The sequence below is a fragment of the Nothoprocta perdicaria genome, unplaced genomic scaffold (assembly GCF_003342845.1).
Source record: "Nothoprocta perdicaria isolate Ctin4 unplaced genomic scaffold, notPer1 scaffold_36, whole genome shotgun sequence".
NCBI lineage: Eukaryota > Metazoa > Chordata > Aves > Tinamiformes > Tinamidae > Nothoprocta > Nothoprocta perdicaria.
In genome coordinates, this window is record NW_020455599.1 from 3531952 (window position 1) to 3555194 (window position 23243).

Genomic DNA, 23243 nt, shown 5'->3' on the forward strand with positions numbered 1-23243 from the left:
AAACAATCTTTAAATACCTTGGGCATTTTAGTTCTTTAGTTTTTGTTTTTGCTTTATTTAAAGCAGAATTAAGTTATTTTAATGTGTTCTAGTGCACAGCAGTGCCGAAATTTCATTTTTGTAATTCAAGATGCTGTTTATACTTTATATATAGATATATATATGTAAATATAAATACAAAGCTTGGGCTGTAATCTTTTATTTGACTGTATTTTTTATTTTCTCTACCAGCCTGTACAGTAAAAGACAAATACGTATTGTACTTAGCAACGTATTCTCCTTTTTATTGTGCTGCTTTTCTCCAGTTGGAGATTTAAACCCTGAGTTCTTTGGTTTGGCATAAATGAGAAGGAGTATTAGCAGACCTTACGGTAATCTGTGCACTTTATCCTCCTTTAAGCTGGTCACTTGAGTATATTTATACAAGGCTTTTGGCTTTTGTTTTTTAAATTACTCTGCACAGTAGGATATGCCAGGATGTAAAGTACACACACATACATATCATCATTTTACATGCTGGAGTATACAAAGTGGTTCTCTTCTGATTCAATACTGCACTTTTCATACAGAACTGTTTAGTTCAGAAGTTTCCCAGCTTCATTACATGTCTCACAAAACCTACCTTGCTTTTGCCATGTGCTCTGTCCATTCCATGAAGTACAGAGAACTTACAGGCACCTTTAACTGGAATGTTCTTTCATTTTTCTCTACAGCTGAATGTAATGAATAAATAAAACAGGAAAGCCCTCTCTCTCCAGCACTTTTTCAAAAGTTTTTCTTTTACACATGAGCAGATGTAGAAGTATATATATATATATAAATCCTCTTTTACTCAATCAACACCTCTAGATCAAGGACTTTAAAAGAAAAAAAGGCTGCTGAAATCACAGCTGTTAGAGCTGATTCTTCTTGTCTTCGTCCTCCTCTTCCTCCTCTTCAATCTCTTCTGAGTGACTGGTATTTTTAGGTAGTCTTTTCTTCTGCCTTAGTTCTTCTCTGTAATTGTATGTGAAAAGGTTTGGGTCTTCATCACACATTTTCCTGTAGACGTTGCACAGATTACTGAAGTGTGACATGGAGAGCTGAAAAGGACGCAAAGTTGGATCCACATCTGCTTCCATCATCAGCTGTTCTGTTTTTTTCAAGCGTTCACTTTCAGGAAACAAAATCCTAAAAAAGGGAAAAAAAGACAAGCAGATTACTCTTTTTCCCTTAAGAGACAGAAAGTAGTCTCTTGGGATTGTATTTAATATAGGTTTAATATTAAAGTATGTCATTACATTATCTGCCTAACTAGATTCAAGGGCTGTTTTTCTACAAATGCAATTTATAACATAGGAAAGTATATCCACATGTCCTACATTAAACATACCAATGAAAGTTTATGCTAACATTTTGAACAGCTTATATAGTTGTATTAGAATTAGCCTATACTTAAAGAGCAACAAACTAAATTAGAGCCAAACTATACGACTCTCAGGACAAGTGTTCCATTCCAGGGGGAAAGACAGACATGGATGTTACTTGTCCTTAATACTGCAAAGCCAATGCCAGAAAAAAAGTTAGGAAAGAAGAGAAAGGAATATTTAATAATCATTCATGTGTAATATTTAAAACTTGGAAAGGGTGCTTGGAGTTAGATTTTACTTACTTTGTGGTCGCTGATCATAAGAAGTCCCATCACTGACTTCCTGTACTCCATTTGCTGCCAGAAGCATTAGATTCCCTCTCTTACAAGTAAGTTCCCCAAATCTTAAGCAGTAGTGTTACTTCAAGTACCTGGTCAGGGTCTCACAAAAAAAATGCCTTACAGCAACTACCTGAAAGCATTAGGTGACTAGCTTCTTATTAGCAGTAGTCCCCAGTTTATATTATGTTAGGGACACAGAAAGAAATCTGGGCATGTTTGGTATATGTATGTGCTTCATCTAAGTTTCAGATCATCTGCCTCTGTCATACATAGGTAAGAAAGAAAGACCTAAACATGCATTTATTACAATGCATCTTTCCCAGCCTTTTTCCTACTGCTTTCCTGGACAAAAGCTTCAGGTAAGTGATGGCTGGGCAGAAAACTTAAGAAAGGGTTTAAAAATAAAAGGAGAGAGAGGGAATTTCTCAGACTAGACTGAAGCATGTGCTACACCAGCACATGGTCAAACATACAGAAACCAACAAAATCCTCCCCTCCACCAACACCATTATTTCAGCATGCCAGTCAGCAAGGCTGTAATGTATCAATCCTGATTTTTGATAGTCCTCCCTCCCATTATTCTCACCTCTGAATTGAGTAGTTAAAAAAATACTTTGACTCCAAAACACTTAATCGTCTTTAAACCTGAACTATGCACGATTATTGGTAGTACTGGCATGTACATGAATCCTCCTTGTGAAGAGCAATAAAAAAAGGGTGTTTTTTTTTTTTTCCTCCCCCCCATCCCCTTCACAGACCTAAATGTTTACTCTTACACGCCAGGTTTCCTGCAGATCATAGAACTAAGTTACACACATATCACCCTGTTTTCATACACTGTGTGCGATGTGACTAACTCAATAGCCCCTATTATAAACCAGCATTTGCCATGTTTTTTTCCTCACGTCAGCTAAAGCATAAGAAGATTGTGTTCCTTAGCTGCATGCTAGACTCAAGCACGCTAAGCTGCTATGGGATATGTGACGTCCAGCTTCCCCCTCCTTCCCTCCGGAGAATGTAGAGCACTTCCAGCGCTCCGACCTTACACAACAGATGCATTTGTGAAAGGCTGATAAAAATATCCCACCTGAAGTTCACATGGGCCTTCTGCTAACATTCTTTCTTCCACAAACAAAACTGAAAATCAAATTCAGTCAGGTGTGGGGTCTCTCATTTCTAAACAAACACACACTTGACATGGGCACATCAGCACTCGTTTTAGATCAGATATTTGACAGGCATCAATGCCACCTCAATTATGACATCAAGCAAAAAATCCCAACCTCTCTCTCCACAAAACTAGAGGCAAAACTCTACGCTTGCCTTTATGCTAGTGACACAGACAGCTTGTAGCTCAGCAGGGGGTGCCTGGGCTAACTGTAGGCTGCTTCAGGACCAACCCCGTGCCCTGCATTATTCAGCCCAGACAGCAGCAAACTCCTCTCCTTGGCTAGCCCAGGCTCTGCCTGTGGCGCGTTTCTGCACTGCTCAATGGCCTGTCCCTTGCCGAGCCAGGCAGACACGTGGGTCTGTGCTAGGGTTTAGCAGGATCCCTGGAGAGCAGTCTGCACTGGTTGCCCCTCAGCTCGACAGGGCTTCTTATCTGGCATGAAATGTAGAGAGGCAATAAGAATACCATAAAAGGGAAGCCTAGCGAGAGAGGAATGTTACTTTTTCACACTATCCCTCAATGAGCACAGTTTCCCACAGCCTGGGTACATTCTCCCTCTTCATACTGCAAGCTTTAATTTACAATTTCAGACTTTCACTTAATTCAAACAACATAGGCTGATGCTCACCTTTTACACTTCAATAGCATCTGTGTAGCTGCTTGTATTTTTGTGTCTTTTTCTAAGGACTGAGAACAACAAACTATCACCAATTTAGCTAAGTAAGTTTAACAGCTTTGATTTCCGTAACAAAAATGCAGTAATTGCGACATAGTTTCAGGAGAAAGCAATTCACTAAAGATCTGATGAACTATAGGTTGGCTTTTAAGCAATTACAAATGTAAACAGCGTGCATAGACTCAAATACATAGCTAAGGTGCTTCTTAACTGATATAACTGATGGATGCATTTACAAAACAGTATCTGAAAGAGAATTTTTTTCATGCAAGGTCCTTACCCAATTCCACGGCAGCAATATTTTCTTCTAAACTGGAAAGCACTCTGAACGACTTTTTCTACTAGCTTAAAAGGCTGTTGTATCTTCGGTTGCACCAAAGGAGTGAAATGCACCACAGCCACATCCACCTAGAAGGAAAAGCAAAATACCAAGATATTGGAATTATACATATTCATTTGAGACATGGTTTTCCTAAATTTACAGGTTAGACAACAGATATCAGGCAAACCTAACAAGATATTACTGTGACAGGCCTTTGAAGGCCCTGCTCAATTTTTATCTTTCTCAGTTATCTACGTATTTCTAATTAGCTCGCAAGCCATTAACAGTTAATACTCTTTCCCCCCATGGTACTTGCTCCATCTGGAACAACCTCCATGTAATCTGTAAAGTAATTAGCGTGCCTGTCTTCAGATCTTTCCACAAGGCAACTCTGACAGGATACACAAATGAGACAATATTCACTATCCAGGCTGAAGGGCAGTTAGAGAAAAATGATATTATAATTAGAAATCAAACTCACTCTCTACATGTTTTCTGTTGCTCTAGGGCTTTTCTCATATGTGAGTCAAGGAACTGCTTTTCAACACATCATTAACATTTTGAAGTTCTGGTCTAGTCAAAAGAACTGAAGGTAAAAATAAGATCACAATCAATTCAAGTGCCAAATGAACTTTGTATTTACAAGGTGGAGGATCACAGTTCTTTCTGAATCACACTTGAACGCTTCTGCACCAATCCCCTTCAAATCTGTTCTTACTCTTTTCTAGTTCTAAAGTCAGCTTGGTTCACGCACTGTCACTTGCCCTGCGTCTGGAAAAAGGATGAATTGACATCCTACATACACATCTGTAGGTACAGATAGACAGATATACACAGACACACATGAGTATACTGAAAGGTGCATATATGCATAAATGAAAACCACATTTTAATATATGTAAATGAACAAACTGAACAAACTTATGCACTCCCACCTCTCTATTATAAATACAGGCTGGGCTCAAAGTCCAGATCAGAACAAGATTGAAAAACATGCCGAAACGCAATCTTCCAAAGTGGTATTAACAAGTACAGAAAATTTACTGTGGAAGGGCACACTGCAAATCTGTACAATACTGATAATGAAATATGACAAAATATTTAAGTTTAAAATATACAGTGTCTTTATCAAAAAAAAAAAACAGTCAATATAGGAGAATGATCCACCTTTTTCCAAAGGCAATAGTGGCAATTACAAAACAAATTTTATTTGACATTAAACTGAAAATAATGTTAGTTTTGATGCGAATAAAAGACAAATTCAGACCAAACAAGACTGAGGTTCAAACCACAATCTCACTGTTACTATTCCTTGAGAAAATACACAGCAAGACAGTAGTTAAAAACAATTTTTTGTTTTCTAACATTGCAATCAGAACTGCTCTCAGCTTTTTTATTAAAAAAATAACAGTAACTTCTGACATGGACAAATTTTCAAGACAATATTGGCTGCAGAAAGTAAAAAAAAATGATTAAAGGTGACAATGGAAAAAAAACATATAGCAAGTTTTCAATATTATCAGTATTACCAAGTATATGCTACAGGTAGTATTCTTCTCCATTTGACACTTTTTCTGAAAACTGGAGTCAACAATAAGGCTGTAAAATTATTTAAATGAATAAGTATTATAAGAAAGTTCTAAGAGTTTCTTTTAAAATGTGAGGTAACAAAGCAAAACCTGACAGCTGGAATCTGCAGACAGAAATGCAAATAACCACTTCTCCAAAGCAACCTCTGAATTATTCAAGTGCTGATAGTTTCTACACTGAAAGCAGCAAACTATGATGTAGGTCTGGCGACCACAAGGAAAACTTGTGCTCACACAATACCAGAGGAAAAAAATGAAATGAAATAATGAAACGAAATGCTGTTTTGACAAGAGGTATAAAAAATCATGCAGGTACAAACAGGCAACTGCCCCAAAGGGAGCCTGCAGCTCCCTGCAGCCCAGCCTGCTCCAGACTGGAAGCAATGCCGTCACTGTCACTGCCACTGCCATCCACTAGACGCTCACACTGACTCGCCTGGCTGAGGTGCTGCCTCCGTGACCGCAGATGCAGAAACCAGCTACGCTTCCCTGTGGCCCAATAAATGTACCGGGATACGCTTTGCTCTGGAAGGTGCTCGCTCGGCATCAGATCCCTGTCTAAATGATATTCAGCTTCACTGTGTGCAGCAGTCAAAGGTATTAGATACCCTGCTCCGGACTGTCACATAAAATTGTTCGGAGAAAGGTACAAAAGGAAATAACCACAGATAAAATAATTAGTCCAAACACAGAAAACTGGATTTTCCAACAAACCTATTAAGTGTGCTAAAAAATGAGCGAGTCATAACCGGAATACTGATGTTGAAAAACTTGACCCACAGCTTCTCTTTAACCAAGGACAAGCCAAAAGCAACATCTCAATTTTCATTCCAGAAAGATTTCATTCCAGAAAAGGGAAAAAAAAAATCGGCTGTTGTTCTTTTAGAGTCACAGCAATGTAACAAACACCTGAATGTGGCTGCAAGTTTAGACTAGAGGCAAAACCCATGGGCATTCACAACAGATAAATGGAAATGCAAATCACTCAGAAAAAAAAAAAAAAAAAAAAAAAAGGATCCAATGACCGGGGGAAATGCAGCACCTACACATGTAAGTGTATTTTTTTTAAGCCGGGCCAATGCATACTCCACCTGACCATCTAGCTCCCTGCAGGGAAACACCAAGGGCTTATTTACTCTGGTAAACATTTATTTACAATTTTGTCATGAAATAAACCTATATATTTGCCCACCCAAAACAGGGACCAGAGAGCTGCCAGAGACCACTTGGGATCTCCTAGCCCCCTCTATTCTGCAGAGCCGCTATTAAGTGAGATCCGCGGCCGCCTCTTTTCAGAAGTGGGAGCTGCATCTTTAACAAGAATTACCGAAGGCAAAAAGAACCCCACCACGCAGATGCAGTGAACTACTGAAGAGAAAAACAGCTCAGCCTCAAGGCTAGTGGGCAATAATTTCTGCTTCTGAAACAAAACCCGGCACTTTGCAGCATCCGCTCCATTGTAGGCGCTGTTTTCTTTGAAACCCCAGGAAAGCGGCCTGGTTACTACAGCAACAGATACAGGGCAAAGCTTTTTGCTTGAAATTGGCCACTCCTTTAGAACGGTACGTGCTATTTTCCCCTAACCTTTTTAATATGCACAAAATAGAGAGCAGAATTACGACAACCCGTACAGTGCACGCAAAAGTACACAAGTTACTTGAGGATCATTTTAGTAGTACCTCTTTTGTTTCCCCCTGCCCAATCACTTCAAAAAATAACAAAATAATACTTCTTAGAAAATAATCAACAAACATATTACTCCACTGACATATGCTGAACTCTGAATAGTGCAACAGTAATTCTCCCCTCCCTATTCAAGTACATCCTCAGTACAACGAAATTTTATGTTCAAAGGTTGCGTGAACACAGTACAGAATATCATTTACCTTGGAGTAGTCTGCTCCTTGGCTGATAAAGCTAACACTCTAAATCAGAATGAGCTGAAAAGAAACAATTTTTACTAATTTATTAATTGTTGGCAATAAAGGTCTTATGTTAGGCAATAAACGTATCCTGCTACAAAGTTATTTTATAAGCAAATTCATCTACCCTTTGCCAAGCTGTCACTTCCTCTGCAAGGAACTGAAACCTAAGCAGAATGTAGTAAACTTCACAACAACAGATTGCTCGTGCTCCAGATAAGGTGCTTCTAAGTGACTATTTTCACAAACCAAGTGTTCGGTAGCAGTATTTTGTCCATCTACCACAGATAAGAGCATTAAGTCTAGCACCAGACGTGCCAATCTCACAGCTTTCTTGTTCTGATGCGAGGGTTTCACTGCGACTCACTTCTGGCAAAAAATAACTGTGCCACTGCACGAACAAGGATCTAATCCCCACACAACAACTGCTTTGTGATAATTTACCTCCACTCACACTAGTGCAAGGCTCAAATCAGCCTCAGGGTTCAGAAAATTTCCCTAGAATATTTTGCTTTTGTAAGTTAAAACTTTGGAGGCTTTTTGTTGTTGTTCTTGGTGTTTAATTTCATCTGATGTCCTTCCCTACTTCTTCCAAAAGAACAGGGGTAAAGCCAAAGGTCAGAAGACCATTTTTGGACAAAAGTTGCTTAATTCTGCTGATGTATCTTAACTCCCCACATACTCCTCAAGTAGGCACAGGTGAGTTTTACTGATGTAACCTAAAAATACACAGATGTAACATGTGTAACCTGATCCAAGTTCCAGCAAGACTCTCCAGCAGTGCCAGGCAGCTCACAAGTGGAGAAAGAGCACTTGGACAGACCAAACAAACAGCAGAATTTGTCCAGGATGTCCTACCACCCTCTGTGCTGTGTGCACAGGAACCTGTTGTGCCTGGGTACATCACATGCTGGTCCATGCGTTCTCTATCTGCTCCAAAGAACTCCAAAAAGATTTGACCTGACACACTTTTACAAAGACACTAACTTCTTTACAGTAGTATTTAACAGATTTCCCAGCACTGCAGAAAGTTCTTGACAGGCAGGAAAAACTTCCAAAAACCTCTAACTATGTTATATCAAATATGTGTATATGTACATTACATTAGCTTATATGGCACTTACAGAATCATCATACAAGACTCAGAGGTTATAGAAACTTCTCCCAGATGGGTCAATGGTCAAGCTATTAAATTTCACCTTGTCCTAAAGGAAAACTCCTATATGTTTCAAGGATAACAAATTGTTCTTCAGTAGAAAAAGAAAATAAAATGATTTTGTTTCCCAAACCTTCTGTAAAGTAAACGAGATCACATGGAAAGCATGCAGGACATTTATCACTGCTCCAATCAGCAAGATTCCTTCCCCAAACTTCTTGATTTCACACACTCACTAGGCGAGGCCACTCGACCAATTCTCTACGTCACCGTATAAGCCTTGCCAGCAGGTTTCCTTCCTTCATTCACTTACACAGACTCATGGAAAGACAACAGAGCAAAGGAAAACCCACAGATTCCTAAAGCTATTAGGGAGCGAGCTAAGCAAAACCTGTAGCTGAAATGTACTGCTCTTCCAATTACACACTAAAACATATTGCATAGCTCTTTTCTGGGAAATGTAAACTCATAAGAAGATTATCTGTGATTAAAAAAAACACTCTCTGGTTCTAGCTCTCAGTTTGGCTGAAATAAAATCTAACCCTACTTTTAAAAATACAAAAGTCTACAAAATTTCTGATTTCTCAACATTTTCTTGCCATTATCACCGTTTGCTGTTCTCATCTTAGAATCTATATTTCTATATGTTTTGGACTAATGGTTTCCATTAGTGTTTTACTTTGTAATCTGTTTTGCTTTCCCTTACTAAGTGTTTATCAAACAAAACTCATTAAACAAAGTATCCTTTATTCTCTGGTAGATGGAACTAACAGCGGGAACAAGCAGCAGTACTGCACTTAGAAGGGAGAAAACAAACAACAGTCCAAGAGGAGAGAGAAAAAACAGCACTCCGAGAAACTTTTGTTAATACCTGCCAATGCAGATTTCTATGAGAAGCGGCAGCTCTATTCCAGAGAACTTTTGTTTTTCCATGGCATCTACAGTGAAGAAATCATCTTAGACCTCATATCCAGCAGTAAGTGCTACACACAGAGGAATGTTAAATATCTGTATCTTTTATTATACTGTATAGTGCTTAGACTTCAGTTTGTCATGCCTTTGATTTATTTCACCACATTAATTATAATGTGTGACTACCATTTGCAGTGCTTTGGGTTGGTGTTTTTATGTTTGGATATGCTGAAATTAAATAAAGAAAGCTGCAACAAGAAAGGCTCACGCTACTAATCAGCTGGTTCAGGCTCTGCTGCTGATTGAGAGTTTGGAGCTGTCTAGTCCTGTCAGCTCCTCGGGCGAAAGGAAGCTCAGCCACCTCTCACGGGGGATTTTATGCAGCAATAATATGTGTTTGTCCAAGCAGCTCCTCACTGTTCAAACACACTGAAAGGATCTGGAAATAGGCAAACCTTTGAGATGGTATTTTAAAACTGAGTAGCTGCTAATATTCTAATTTTAATTGTAAGCCTTTTAAAAATGTATGCATGACGGAAATAGCACATCTTCAAATAATTAGCTGGACTAAGGATAGTATATAAATTCTAGTTTACTGCTAATCCTATTCTATAAAATTAGAGGATTACTTGCTACATAATGCTGTTGAAAAGTTTGTTGCTTAGAAAGAATACATGGTCATCAAACATGGTCATCTTATAGGTAATAAAGTGACATAAGTGCAACACTACGAAATTTTGTGTTCCACTTATTTCAACTTTATCCCCTAATATTTTATTTTTTCCCCATTTTAGTGAAAGTTCTACTACTAGCAACCATTTTAATATTTTCTTCATATTTATACATTATAAAAAGTTAAAACAACAAGTTTTTGTTGTTTTAACAACAGCAAGTCTTAGAAATTGTATTTTAAACTAAGAATCTGTCTTTCTCTATGAGGCTGAAAAATATACCGCCTGTTAACCACACACCCAACTCTAAACACAAGACACCTTTAGCTTATCCTAATCCACAAGTTTCAAACAATTTCACTCTATCTGCTATCCCAAATCCTCAACTGATGTAACAGCAACAATTCTGCATTCCCACATGCACAATCATTTCATGGTACTACTTAGGTGTTCTTTCTTGTTAAATGTAATCTGATCATTCACGTAGGAAGAGTAGAATACAGTTTCGCAGTGAATTTTTAAAGCAATACTATGTGGCAAATTTGCCAGTGATTTCAGGCAGAGGAGTGACCAAATAAAAAAAACTAAAAGGACTTTAACACAGCACAGCTGTTCCTTATGAGTGCTAAAGTAGTTCATGCAAAAGAGAAAAATATATTTTATTCTCTTTTGTAAAAGACTCCTGCTCAAGTTTGTTGCTCTTAGTCAAGGCTGGAGAATCCTATTTCTGAAAATGAAATGTTAATTTAGTTACATACGTGGCCACTTTACTGTAAGAATACAGCAAAACCTATATGCCATCTCATTCTATCAAAAATATTACATTTGGGGACATCTATTAGACAGAATAATGTTTCAATAGCTAAATAAAGGGGTCATTTTTAACCATACTTTAAAGAACATATAGTATCAATGTGCGCAGTTCAACAAACAGTTAACAGGAACAGACTGCAACCATGTATTCTATGTTTAAGACATTGTATTTTCTCAGTAACATTTATTTTCCATCACAGTATTTGTCCAGAATGGACAAATAAGAACTTGCCATAAGTCTGCAAGTTGCTAATGTTCCCCTTCGAACGTGTTTTTGCGCAGCAAGCTGGAGCCGAACGCGGCTCCAGCCAAACAAGCCAGCTTGCTGCCTGGCACTCGTGTCCGAAAGGGCAGCTCCCTCTTACAATCAATTCTAAAGCACCGTCCATTTGTCATCACTTCTGTTCAAGCACCTTCTGCCCAGCTGCTCGGCTGCTCTCATCTGCTGCAGGGTCACGCGCAGATATTCATTCAGATAGCTCTAATTTTAAATGCAAGCTCTTTCGTTTGCTGATTTCTTTTTCTTCCCCCCTGCCTCTCTCCTCCCCCCCTCTCCCCATCACACAGCCGGCTCCAGCCTTGGCTGCGAAGCTCCCAACCAGTTGCGCCCGTTTGCGAGAGAGAAGCCGGCAGACAAAAGGTGACAGCAAATAATCCCCATGGCATCAGCAGGGCTGCAGTGCTTTGCTTTCAGCCTAGCTCTGCTTGGCGTTTTTGGAGACATCACGGCCACTCTCCTACCTAACTGGAAGATCAACGCGGATGTTGGCTCGAATATCATAACGGCCATAACGCAGATGCAAGGGCTCTGGATGGACTGCACCTGGTACAGCACTGGGATGTTCAGCTGCACCCTGAAATACTCCGTGCTCTCTCTCCCTGTCTACATCCAGGCTGCACGGACCACCATGGTGCTGTCTTGCATCCTAGCAGCTTTCGGGATTTGCATCACCACAGTTGGGATGAAATGCACAAAGTTGGGAGGGGACACTGAGAGCAAAAGCCACACTTGTTTCGCTGGAGGAGTCTGCTTCATTCTTTCGGGAATCTTTGGATTAATACCCACATCTTGGTACACGAGAGAAATAATCTCCAATTTTCTGGACACAACCATTCCCGAGAGCAGTAAACACGAACCGGGAGGAGCTGTCTATATAGGATTCATTGCAGCAGGGTTTCTGCTTATTGCAGGTGCGATCTTCTGCACTTCTTGTTTCAAAAAGCAGCAAGGACCATGGATTTACCCAGCAAAACAGCAGCATTTCCCATCCACACAGCAAGAGAGCAACGCAGGTTACAACCTGAAGGACTACGTGTGAATTTGAGGCTTACTTTGTACTAAGTACAGCCTTCTCATTTTAAAGAACACGTTTTTCTCATGTCAAGGCTGCAAATTTGTTTTAGCAAGGCATTTTTACATTTAATGACATCAGCAAAAAGAACGAGGTAGGAAACAAAGCGTAAGTCTGCTACAAGAGGACTTTTTCTAGTGATCTGCAAAACCGTTTCCTTTTGGCTTTCCAAATAAAATTTACTGGAGAAAAAGGAACCTTTTTAGACTGTAATTCTCAGTAGAATTAAATTGATAATTTGTTAGAGCAAAGACTCTTAAAAACACACTGCTACCTATTCAGCAAATCTGACTATCAGTAACGTATGATCTGTGGTGATGCAATTTACATTTTTTTATTTTGAGATGAAAGGAAAAAAGGAAGCACTCGCTGTCCAAGAAGCTCAATTCATCGGTTTTTAAGTAAAAGACACATCTACCTTTCATTTTCAGTTTTCATCTGCCTTGCCAACTAGATTACTTTCTTAAAAAAAAAAAAAATCACTTTTTAAAATCTCCCACTGCTAAACTGTATTTTGTATCTGAGTATCAGGCTGAAGAATTAACACTACCATTCATTCAGATATTGTCAAATGTGACTCTCCTGGCCCAAACTGCCACCTGCTATGGGCTTTCACTTTTATTGTAAAAGAAATGTCTGTTGGGCATTCTCCAATTGCTATGTATCTACCACTACAAAACAAATATTAGATTTGAAGAGCAACATGGGAACAGAAGTGTCACTACAAATAAGACCTTTGAAAACTTTACCACACAGGATACAAACTAAGTAACTACATACGAGAAAAGTCTGGAAGTGCTCTGGCTCATTCTCACTCAAAGCAGCTTTTAACAGCGGAGATATTGCAGCTACCACTCATCCTGTCCTGAACATTTCTGGCCTTCGAAGAGAACTTCGGAATATGACAACAGTGGACAATCCTTTCAACAAAAGCAACTTCGGAATTTTCTTATTCATATACCACTCTTAGTTGGCAGGGTATTACCTCAAGTTCACTTGTATGCCACAGAGCAGTGATAATTTTATATATACAGTTAGCATAAAAGAGCTGTTGGAAAAATTAAAATCCTCTATTAAGGCACTGGAGAAAGCGAGACTTATTTTACACCCAATAATGCAAAGTCTTTCCATAACCTCTGAATGGAACTACAGCTTACTTGTATTACTGTTAGCAGGGAATAATTTTGAATTCCTATCTATTCATTAAGGAGCTTGTTTTATACTATTTTTAATACTTGATCAGCAGTTGTTCATTAATCAGCAGTTGTTCATTAATGCACAGCCCGAAATATCGGCAGAACCCCCAATTTTCTCTGTTTAGACACAATGTTGTACAGCACCATTCTGCTCCATAATCAAAAGTTTATTACATCTCAACCTTTATAGGCACTGTTGAAATATTTTTCATTCCTTAGGCAAACAAAATAAACATCTCATTCCCAAAAGCAGTATGCCTGTCAACCCTTAGTAAGGGCTCTGACATTAACAGTAAGCTGTTATCATTGCTAATATGTGAATTAGAACTTACATTTATTAAATAAGAATGAAAAAGGTTTTAATATGCAAGCACAGATAAGAGGCAGTAATTTCACTTCACAAGTAAAAATGAGCTCTTCATCAGTTACACACAGAGCTCAAACTTCTATTGTTAAAACTATATACAGTTTACAGCTGAAGTTGCATACCTCTGAAATAAAACCCGTGCACTGAGCTATTTAAATCAGAACACACTGCAACAGCCTTCTAAGAAAGGAGTTTCTATCTACCGTTGTAGTACCTGAAGTCACATGTTAATTTAGTGCTGAACAAAACAGGTTCAACACGGAAGATAAATTGAAGGAAATGAAATACAGTGAAGCAGGTGCCTGGTCTGAGTCACTTGTACTTTCTGCTTTTGGCATGTAGTCAGCACTTGTTTATATTCAAGGAAATGTATTAATAAATACATTCTTGCTTTTAACTTTAGTGTCTTTTCTTGAGAAGTCTTTATTTAACTAATCACTAACTGACTGCAGGATCTCCATATGCTAACATATTTGCCAGGACTCTATGGGACAGGTGCTTGGGGGCAACTAAGGCCTTTTTGGTAAAGTAGGAATATTAGTTAGAGCTTCCTAAGTGCGAGACCCAGTCTGCAGAAGTTTTGACTGCACTAGCACCACCACAACCTCAACTTGCATCCAATATTTAGAAGAAAATAAGACAAAATTGGAATATTGGAACTACTGAACACTATTTCACAGGTTTAATAGTGAGAGGACTTCCAGAAGTTGTTTCTGGAAATTACCTGAAAAAAGGCATACCTCCTTCTAATCTCACTAAAAACATATTCATTTATAACATCAGATACTTAAAACAGTTCTCAGTTATTGGTCTCTTCAAAAAAAGATAATTGTGTATTGTTAGTGCTTTTCAACAACTTTAATGGCATTCTCCCAGAGGAGCCTGTTTTCTGAAACCAAATGCAACTGTCACTGTTTATAACTAGTACAAAACGAAATCATGACCTCACATTATAGACCTTGCTATGGGGATCTTCTTAAAAGTGAGAAAAAATGTTACAAGGAGAAACAAGCATTTTAACTTTTGCTTTAATCTGTACTATATGTGCATGTACTGATCACAACTGAATTGTTACAGTCTTTTAAAGGAGAAATTAATCAGAAATAGTAGATTTCAACAATTTTTGTTCACTCACAGAAACTCAGTAATCTTAACATATAACTAAGTCACAGCAGAGAGGAAAAGAAAATACACAACAGTACTCTCAAACTAAAATAATAAACCTGGAGTCCACTAAGCCTCATCTGACATGACTACTACCAGATTCCTCAGAAAAATAACACAGCTTAAAGTAGAAGTTATACATCTATGTATGTCTGCAAAGGAATGAGCCTTGCCACAGTTTTAGCTAATCACTGATCTATGCTCCAAAGCATGATAAATTAGGATCCACTTTGACTAAATATCTGCATATCATTACTTGCAATGCTTTAGTCTCCTCAGTGTCACTGATGCTTTGTCTGAGATGGTTTTTGACACAAATTTCCACACTAATGCTGTTTTAATTTTTTTTTTTTTTTTTTTTTAGCTTTTGGGTAATCCACGACTCTTTGACCAGAGCTATCCTGCTCTTCAACTTGATTCTGCACAGTACTAAACACTTTCAGTTTCCGATTCCAAAGGTCTTAGAGCAAATTATGTGCATTTGACACCTCTCATCAAAACTCCCCCCCTTTTTTATTTTTTTACGCAATCAATGTCTCTTTATGCTGGCAGTTTCTTCACCAGATACATCTACAGTAATCTACTACTTGACTGAAAAGTTAACAAAAAAATGAGAGAAAGACACCAATCCTTACCTCCGGCTGTGGAACGAAGGCTTGACCTGGAATTACGAAACAGTTTTCAACAGAGCAGAGATGTTGAGCCATGATGGACAGTCTGCTGCGCTGTTTACCGCCTGTCTTAGCTGTGAGCCTCTATGGAAGAATCAAAACATAAGAATCAGCAAAATCCAACTGACCAAGAGGAAAAGGCACTAAAGTTGAATTTTCAGTACAATCTCAAGAAAAGACAAATTGAAAAAAAAAAAAAGAAAAAGGAAAAAAAAGGAACAATTAAACCAATCTTTATGCCTCATACATCACCTAGAATTCTTCCCCATAAAAGAGCATTCCCCTTATCATATTAATATACAACCTCTGCCCTGCAGTCAAATGCAAATGAAATGCAGCAACATGACCTTCTGTAAAACTTTTCAAAAGTCAAAATAATTTTGTAAATGAACATAGGGGAAGATTAAAGCACTTCTGACTGCAGGATTCAATTGAAACATCACAGTTGTTGACAACATTGTTACATTCTTTCTTTACACTGTGTCTGTATCAATTCTCTATCAAGATCAAATAGAGCTTCACAAACTTGGAAAATATCTCAGAAAATTTCTGCATTATAAAGTGGTCTATGCCTACTACTGATGTTAGGATGCTGCATCCACTTTATGTAATTTAAGAATACCTCACAATACAGAGCATTTAACAGTTCAACTCAGTAATTCCCAGAACATGACAAGGAGTTTCTTATGAAGGTTATAGAATATTCTTTATGTTAGTCTTGTCGTTAACAGAAGAGTTCAACACTTTTGGAAGCTGGATGCTGTGGGAATCTGGAGATGTCTCAGTCCTTCAGGAGTTTGTCACTGTCTAAGACTTCTGCCCCCACTGTAGTGGTGGCTGGAGAGATCATGTGTTACAGAGAGCATCTCTACTTCCAACAGAGCTTCCTGGACAGATTTATCCATGTTGGGGCTTTAATCAATATGCTGGATAGCAAACTCGGACAGCTGAGATTCCCTTTTAATCAGTGGGAAGGAACTGCTTCATGGGAGCAGCAATCTGCTGAACCACACGAAGTAGCAGCTGTTTGTCAACATCCAGCAGAGCCTGTGCAGAAAGGAGGCTCCAAAATCTTTTTTTTTTTTTTTTTAATGTAAAAGAATAGAAAGAAGGAATCAAGACATAAAAAGTTTTCCACACTTTCATGAGCTGGCAAGAAATATGTTCTGTATATTTTGCTAATACAAGCAAGATAAATGGCCTTAAGTAAAACAATCCTCGAAAACGTTACATTAACTAAACCAGAATGGAATTTTGAAGATTCTTGTTCTTATTTATCATTCCCTTAATCACAAAGAAATGATGCAAATGCAATCTGTGTATCTGGGAACATCTGTACCTCATGCAGCTTTATATGGAAACTGTACTCATGAAATGTTGCCATGAGTATTAAAACTATGCCTAAAAAAGGTATTAAGCCTATCACCAAAGATTTTTTTTTTTTTTTTTAATAGAACAACTTCTCAGATAGGCAATTTAGTTATATTGTTATAAAGCCAATGGCTGCCATAAGGCTATGCATATAGCATCCATAATGGCCTCCATATATTCTTAAAAGAATTTAAGAATTTTTTTGCATATAAGAAATTTTCCTCTAAAACATACAAATCCACAGATACCTACTCTGGTACTGAAATTTTATGTAATATTATTTGTATTAATATTAAACAGTTCTTTATTTCCTGGTACTGAATATATCTGTAATATGCCAAATCACAATGGTTCACTTAAGCTACTACAGAAACTCAGGCAAAAGACACAGATTTTTATTCTCATCCCTCCTACTAATCATAAGACAAAACAGTCTCATGTGAAAGGCTACTTCTCTCCAAAATGTACACATCATGATGTCAAATCAATTACGGGAAAGTAAACCGTGCACAATGAAGAATTTTGATCTTCACTGGAAGTTCAGTGTTTAACCCCACATTAAGAGCAAGAAGTCCCAGAATGTCAACTCAACCACAATTAACACTGACTCATTACCTGGACCTGAGTGTATCATTCAATTTCCTAATGTTTTTAGCTTCTCACCCTTTTAAGTACAAGGAATTTAGAGTGCATGGTATTTTGCATCCCATTTGAGCTATGCTCAGAAGCACTATAATCTGCATGTCACTAATGGCACATGCAGCTGGTTACAGCTATAAATAGTACAGAGTGCATTTACATTCCCAATGCTATGTTACGTTTTTCCACTGCTATCTCAAAACTTTGCAGCCTCAAAATTTTTGCATTCTTACTTCGCATTTTTTATCATACTTTTCAATGTCATACTTTGCAATGTAGTATTATCTATAACGGTCTGAAATCAATCTGGAAAACAGAAATGCCACATGAACTCAGGAATGATTAAAGAAATCTGTTGTCCTACATACCAAATGTTTGTCCCTAACGTTCTCTAGAGACACCTACTGGAACCACCTCACTGCTTACACTGAACCTTAACTTCAAGGTCACCATAATGGCAGTACAGAATGGTTTTCAAAGACCACAAAAATACGACATGCCCCCTGCGTGCATAATTACTCTTAATTCCATATTGCAAAAAGCAGTAACATTTTCCTCTTAGTATTTCTATTTTGAAAGATTAAAATTAAAACAACATATACATTTACCAAATATTTCTGAATACTGAATTAATCAGATAGAAATTAAGTTCTGAAACTAGTGTGCCATTTCATTTTTCTCCTACATAGAGAACAAAATGCAAACAAGTAGCCAGCAGAAATATACTTTTAAGTCTGAAAGCACTTTGGAGTAAGTCATCTTAATATCACTTGCTGTAAAATACCTGTCTCTCTCATCGAGCAGAGGAAATAACTTTTTATGTAATTCTTAAGATGATTAGAGCATAAGACAAAAACAGACTGATAAAATGGTATATGAATGACAGAGAGTCAAAGATAGAAACGTGCTGTGTTATCTATACACGTTGAAGCAGACAGACTTCAAAAAGAACATATTAAGCACCTTAGGGAAATACATCTCTACAAAATAAAACTTTAATAATAATTTTGTTTGCAGAAAAAGGAACTGAGCTGACAATTAAAGTTCACCTTCATGACTTATAGCCTGATACACAAACTGAAAACTGAACCAACTTTCTAAAGCCAAATTAGATGTTTTTGTACTTTTAAATTATTTAAATTATAAACAAAATGCTTCATGTGAACAAAGTTGTGTTCAATATATCACGCGTAAAAATAACATCTTACCTCCCCAACTTCCTTCTGAAAAGTCAATGTCATCTGTGTCCTGCCATAAAAAAAAGGTCCATCTCTATTGGAAACATTTTCAAGCCATTTGATGATCAGAGGAGTTGAAACACTGAAGGGTAGATTTCCAACGATATGTATGTTTGGTGGTTCTGTTAAAATTTGGTGGCCAAAACAAAAAAATAGTCAAAAGTTCTGAATAACACTCTGGTATGAAAGAGCCTATAAAGAAAATACATGCATATCAATCTTGACTTAAAATATGAAAACAATTTTTACTATGCCACACCAAAACTATGTATTTCAATTTATACCTGTCTTACAGTCTTCTTACCAAGAACGCTGATTAAACTGCATTATTGTTCAAAATAATCAGCTGGACAAAAAGGATTTAGCCTTAGATTTCAGTTATATTAGAATGAATCCACAGATTTCAGCTGAGTTACTCCAGAACAGCAGAAATAACATATTTTAGCATTTCTGTCATTTTACACTATGATTGTTAGGTACAGAATAAATATCCAAATTTATCATTCTATTCAACAGTTTTACCTCAGGTACATTTTACTAACTGTTCATAACCCCCAAATAATTGGTCCAACTGGATACAGGTTTGCCTGTGCACAAGAATCCTCTGAAAACAAAAAACCTAATAGTAACCACAAAAAGTCTAATAATAACTGCCTGTTAATCAACAAATATTATATTGCTCAATTATATTGCTCAACAAATATAAATTGCTCAATAAGTGAGCATTTCATTAGTGGGGATCCTGATCACTAATCAGAGGTGCAATAAAATGGGACAGATAAAAAATCTTGCTTTTTACATACAACAGTGGCTAATAATACAAATGATAAATTGTACCAATTTCAAGTTGCTTTTCTGTCAGACCTTACTTTATGTATACTTGCTAGGCTATCTCTGATACTTCTATGATATTTGTGATTGTTCACAAGTATCAGACAAAAAAGTATCTTCCTGAAATGTACCAGCCTTTCATGTTTTCACATGGCAAAAATACAGCTAAAGTCAGGGCTATTTATTTTTTTTAAATGCACTTCATCTTCAAATACATGTTTGTTTGTAGCTCTATTTTGGGAAGTGCTTACCAATACAATGAGGTAAATACACAAAGAGGTGAAGATAATATAGCATTATCTTTTATTCCTAAATCAGAAGGCAGCTTATTCTTCTTCTGGCACTACAAAGACTGGCTCCAACTCGAGTTAAGAAATTCGGCAAAGGGGCCTTGGAGGGGATTTCTCATGTATATAACACAGTTACATCTCCAAAAGGGATACAAAAGCAAGTTCTAAGAGAACCCCCAGGTTTGGAAAAAAAGCCTCTGATTATATTCTGTATATGTCAAAGACAGCCTGTTGAAGCCAAAGCAATAAAAAAACAGTATTTTTTCCTTTAAGTTTTAAAGATATTTACAGCAGTTTCTTCAGCAGAAAAACAACACAGGTGGCCTTGGGCTTACTCCAAAAGAGGAAGAAGCTGGCAAAAAAGGTAAACTGTTTATGTTTTCCATGAGTCATTATTATACAGTGAGGACACTCTAATGCAAAAACAACTGCAAAACTCTTCCGTAATTTGGACTAAGATGAATGTGACACAAACAAATTTGGACTAAGACGAATGTGACCCTGCGTGTGCAGGGGGGTTGGACTCGATGACCTCTGAGGTCCCTTCCAACCTTGGGCATTCTATGATTCTATGAAACTCCATATTTTTGGCTTAGAAGATGATTATCTAATTGTTCGCTTCTAGTACACAAGAACAGAAAAAAAGATTAGCTGCCTTCTCGCTTATCTTCCAAATGTGCTAGCAAGGGAGTAACAGCTGCACTGACAGAATGAATTACAGCTAATATTGACAAACTTAAAATCTTAACAGAAACCTTAAAAATGAAACAATAAATAAACCACAATGAAATACTAACCATCCTCCCACTTCTTTTTTAAGTACTTTGGAAAAGCTTTCTCCATCTTATAGGTAAGAATATCTCCATGAACAATACGCACTTTTCCTGGAGCTGCTTCAGAGAGCATCTGCAGACAAGCAAGCAGAAAGAGGTGTAGTTCATATTAGGTATCCAACACATCCATTTACAGTTTTAGCAACAGCAAAAATGAAACCATATGCTGTATATTTATAATTATCTAGCATATTAAAAAGCACAAAAGCAGTTAAAACTGTGTGTACTATTGGTATTTACCTTTAAAAAGTGAATAGCAATCATCAACAATTTAAAGATGCAATTTTGTAAAGGATTCTATTTATAGATATAGAATCTCTTTTTTTAATCTTCAACGAGTTAAATTCTGTGTAGTAAGTACAAAAAACAACTTAATTAAAACCTAGGTCAAGAGTGTCTGGGGCTTTTTATCATCACACTCAACATAAACAAGAACTGCATTTAATATGTCAGAATAAAACAGCAGAAAAAAACAGTAGTGTATACTGCTTACTTGAGCCAAAGATTGTGAAACCCAACTGAAACTTTCTCAATTTTGAGACAAATGTGTAGAGCTAACAGTTTCAGGACTGTATATAAGCAAAAGGATCAAGTGATTTTCCATTATGCACATGCTTATGCTCTTCAGAGGCACCTGAATTTTCTCCAATCCCCAATGAGATTGTAAAATAAAAAGCAATAAATACAAATTCGCTAACACTCAGAAAAGTTAAAAAGCAAAGAAAAAAAGGGCATAAACAGCATACTGTAAGTGAGGAACAGCTAACCCTATGACTATTTACACATATATTCATTTTTAAGGATATAAGATTCTTTAACATCTTACATTGTTACAGTTATGCAATAAGATAGCAGCAGCTATATGGCTGCCACCTTTTATAGTAGAATAAGGCTACCATGTACATGGCAGAAATGGCTATCCACTGCCGATTCACTAGAGAATACACAGTGGATTCATCTGTAATGTAAGGAAAGCCCTTTGAATTGCTATGAACTGAACCTGCAGGGCCCTATGGGACCATCAAACCTAAACAGATTCTTCAGTCTTTTCTTGTTGATAGATGTGTTTGGCCAAGTTACATAAAATGTAACAGTTTAATAACAATATAAGTGGACAGTATTTGCAAAACGGCATAGTAAGTTATGAACTTACACTGATTTTAACAGAAAAGAATGGAAGTTTAAGAGTGCTTTTGGAAAATGTGAAGGAAATACTTATTCTTTTCTGATCTATGGGGATATTAAGCCTAATGGAGCTGTATTAACTGGAAATATACACATACATGCAAAATGCTACACAATAAAGGAAGAGTCATTAGGATTAGACTGAAAAAGCAAGACCAAATGACATCAAAGAATGTCAACTGCTATTTCATTTGCACATTTCAACCTGCAATCTAATAAATTTAAACCTCTGTTTTATTTGTTTTCTATATGAGCTGTAATTGATCAGTTTTTCCAACTAATGGGTAAAGCATTCAAACAAACATAATCAGATAGATTATTATGCTCCTTCCAGTCAAAGCTAAGCAAAATATCTGAGCTTCAGGAAGAAACGTAAAAAATATTAGCACTGTAAAGCTATTTTAAAATGTTCAGGTTTGGACTTTCCAAATCTTTAAATGTTTTCAAGCTTTCTTCTTCCATTTCGTATAGAAACTGATGCAAATGACTCTCTGGCTGATACCTGCAATCCTGGAATAAATCGAGCATCTTTTTCAACTAAAAGGAGTTGTGCAACATCAGTATTGAGGATAGACCTGGTAATCCCTCCTGGCCCAGGGCCCACTTCACACACATGGGCATTTGTCAGCTCGCCAGCTTGTCTCACTATCTTATCTGTAAGACACAAAAAAACATACTAAGCCTAAATTTTCCAAAGGATTCAGCTCACTAAGATCAACTCATTGTTTATTGTTGAAATGCAAGTGTGCTTATCTCAACACAGACACAAACAATGACACATTCCAGTTAAAAGACGCTAGGCTGCACAGAATTCAGATTTGTGCTCAGCTGGTTAAAAGGAATATTCTTAGTATAAAGTCTTTAACATGCAATGCCCCTTATTACAAAATTACAGAGCATTATTTTTCATCTGTAAACCAGCAACATTATTCTGAAGGAGAACATACTGGTATTCATTATCCCAATGTCTCACTCCTTTAAAGTTATTTCACTATTGAAACCCATGTTAAGGAAAATGAAGAAGAAAAAAGGATGCAGGAAAAAGGAAACACTAACAATATTACAACACGCAGAGATCAATTTTACCGAGGAAGAGCTAGAGGAAAGGTAAGAGTTGGAATCAAGACAATTGGTAATTACAGAAACTGGAGCAGTTAAAAGATGATAAGGAATATCTGCACAAA

The 23243-nt window shown here is 37.2% G+C and overlaps 2 protein-coding genes across 2 annotated transcripts in view; one reads left to right on the plus strand and one right to left on the minus strand.

The window, feature by feature from the left end:
- Window positions 1–803: 803 nt before the first annotated feature.
- TFB1M (transcription factor B1, mitochondrial) overlaps window positions 804–23243 on the minus strand; it is a 24606-nt gene continuing 2166 nt past the window's right edge. The window contains exons 3-8 of the mRNA XM_026044352.1: window positions 22562–22713; window positions 20839–20947; window positions 18891–19042; window positions 15637–15756; window positions 3818–3945; window positions 804–1170 (exon numbers count right to left, since the gene is read on the minus strand). Coding sequence (XP_025900137.1) covers window positions 894–1170; window positions 3818–3945; window positions 15637–15756; window positions 18891–19042; window positions 20839–20947; window positions 22562–22713 — 938 coding nt within the window. The 3' untranslated portion in view covers window positions 804–893. The remainder of the gene's footprint in view (window positions 1171–3817; window positions 3946–15636; window positions 15757–18890; window positions 19043–20838; window positions 20948–22561; window positions 22714–23243) is intronic.
- On the plus strand, window positions 9369–12698 carry CLDN20 (claudin 20). The gene is made up of 2 exons (XM_026044351.1): window positions 9369–9502; window positions 11490–12698. The coding sequence occupies exon 2, from the start codon at window positions 11582–11584 to the stop codon at window positions 12239–12241; it is 660 nt and encodes a 219-aa protein (XP_025900136.1). The 5' UTR covers window positions 9369–9502; window positions 11490–11581; the 3' UTR covers window positions 12242–12698.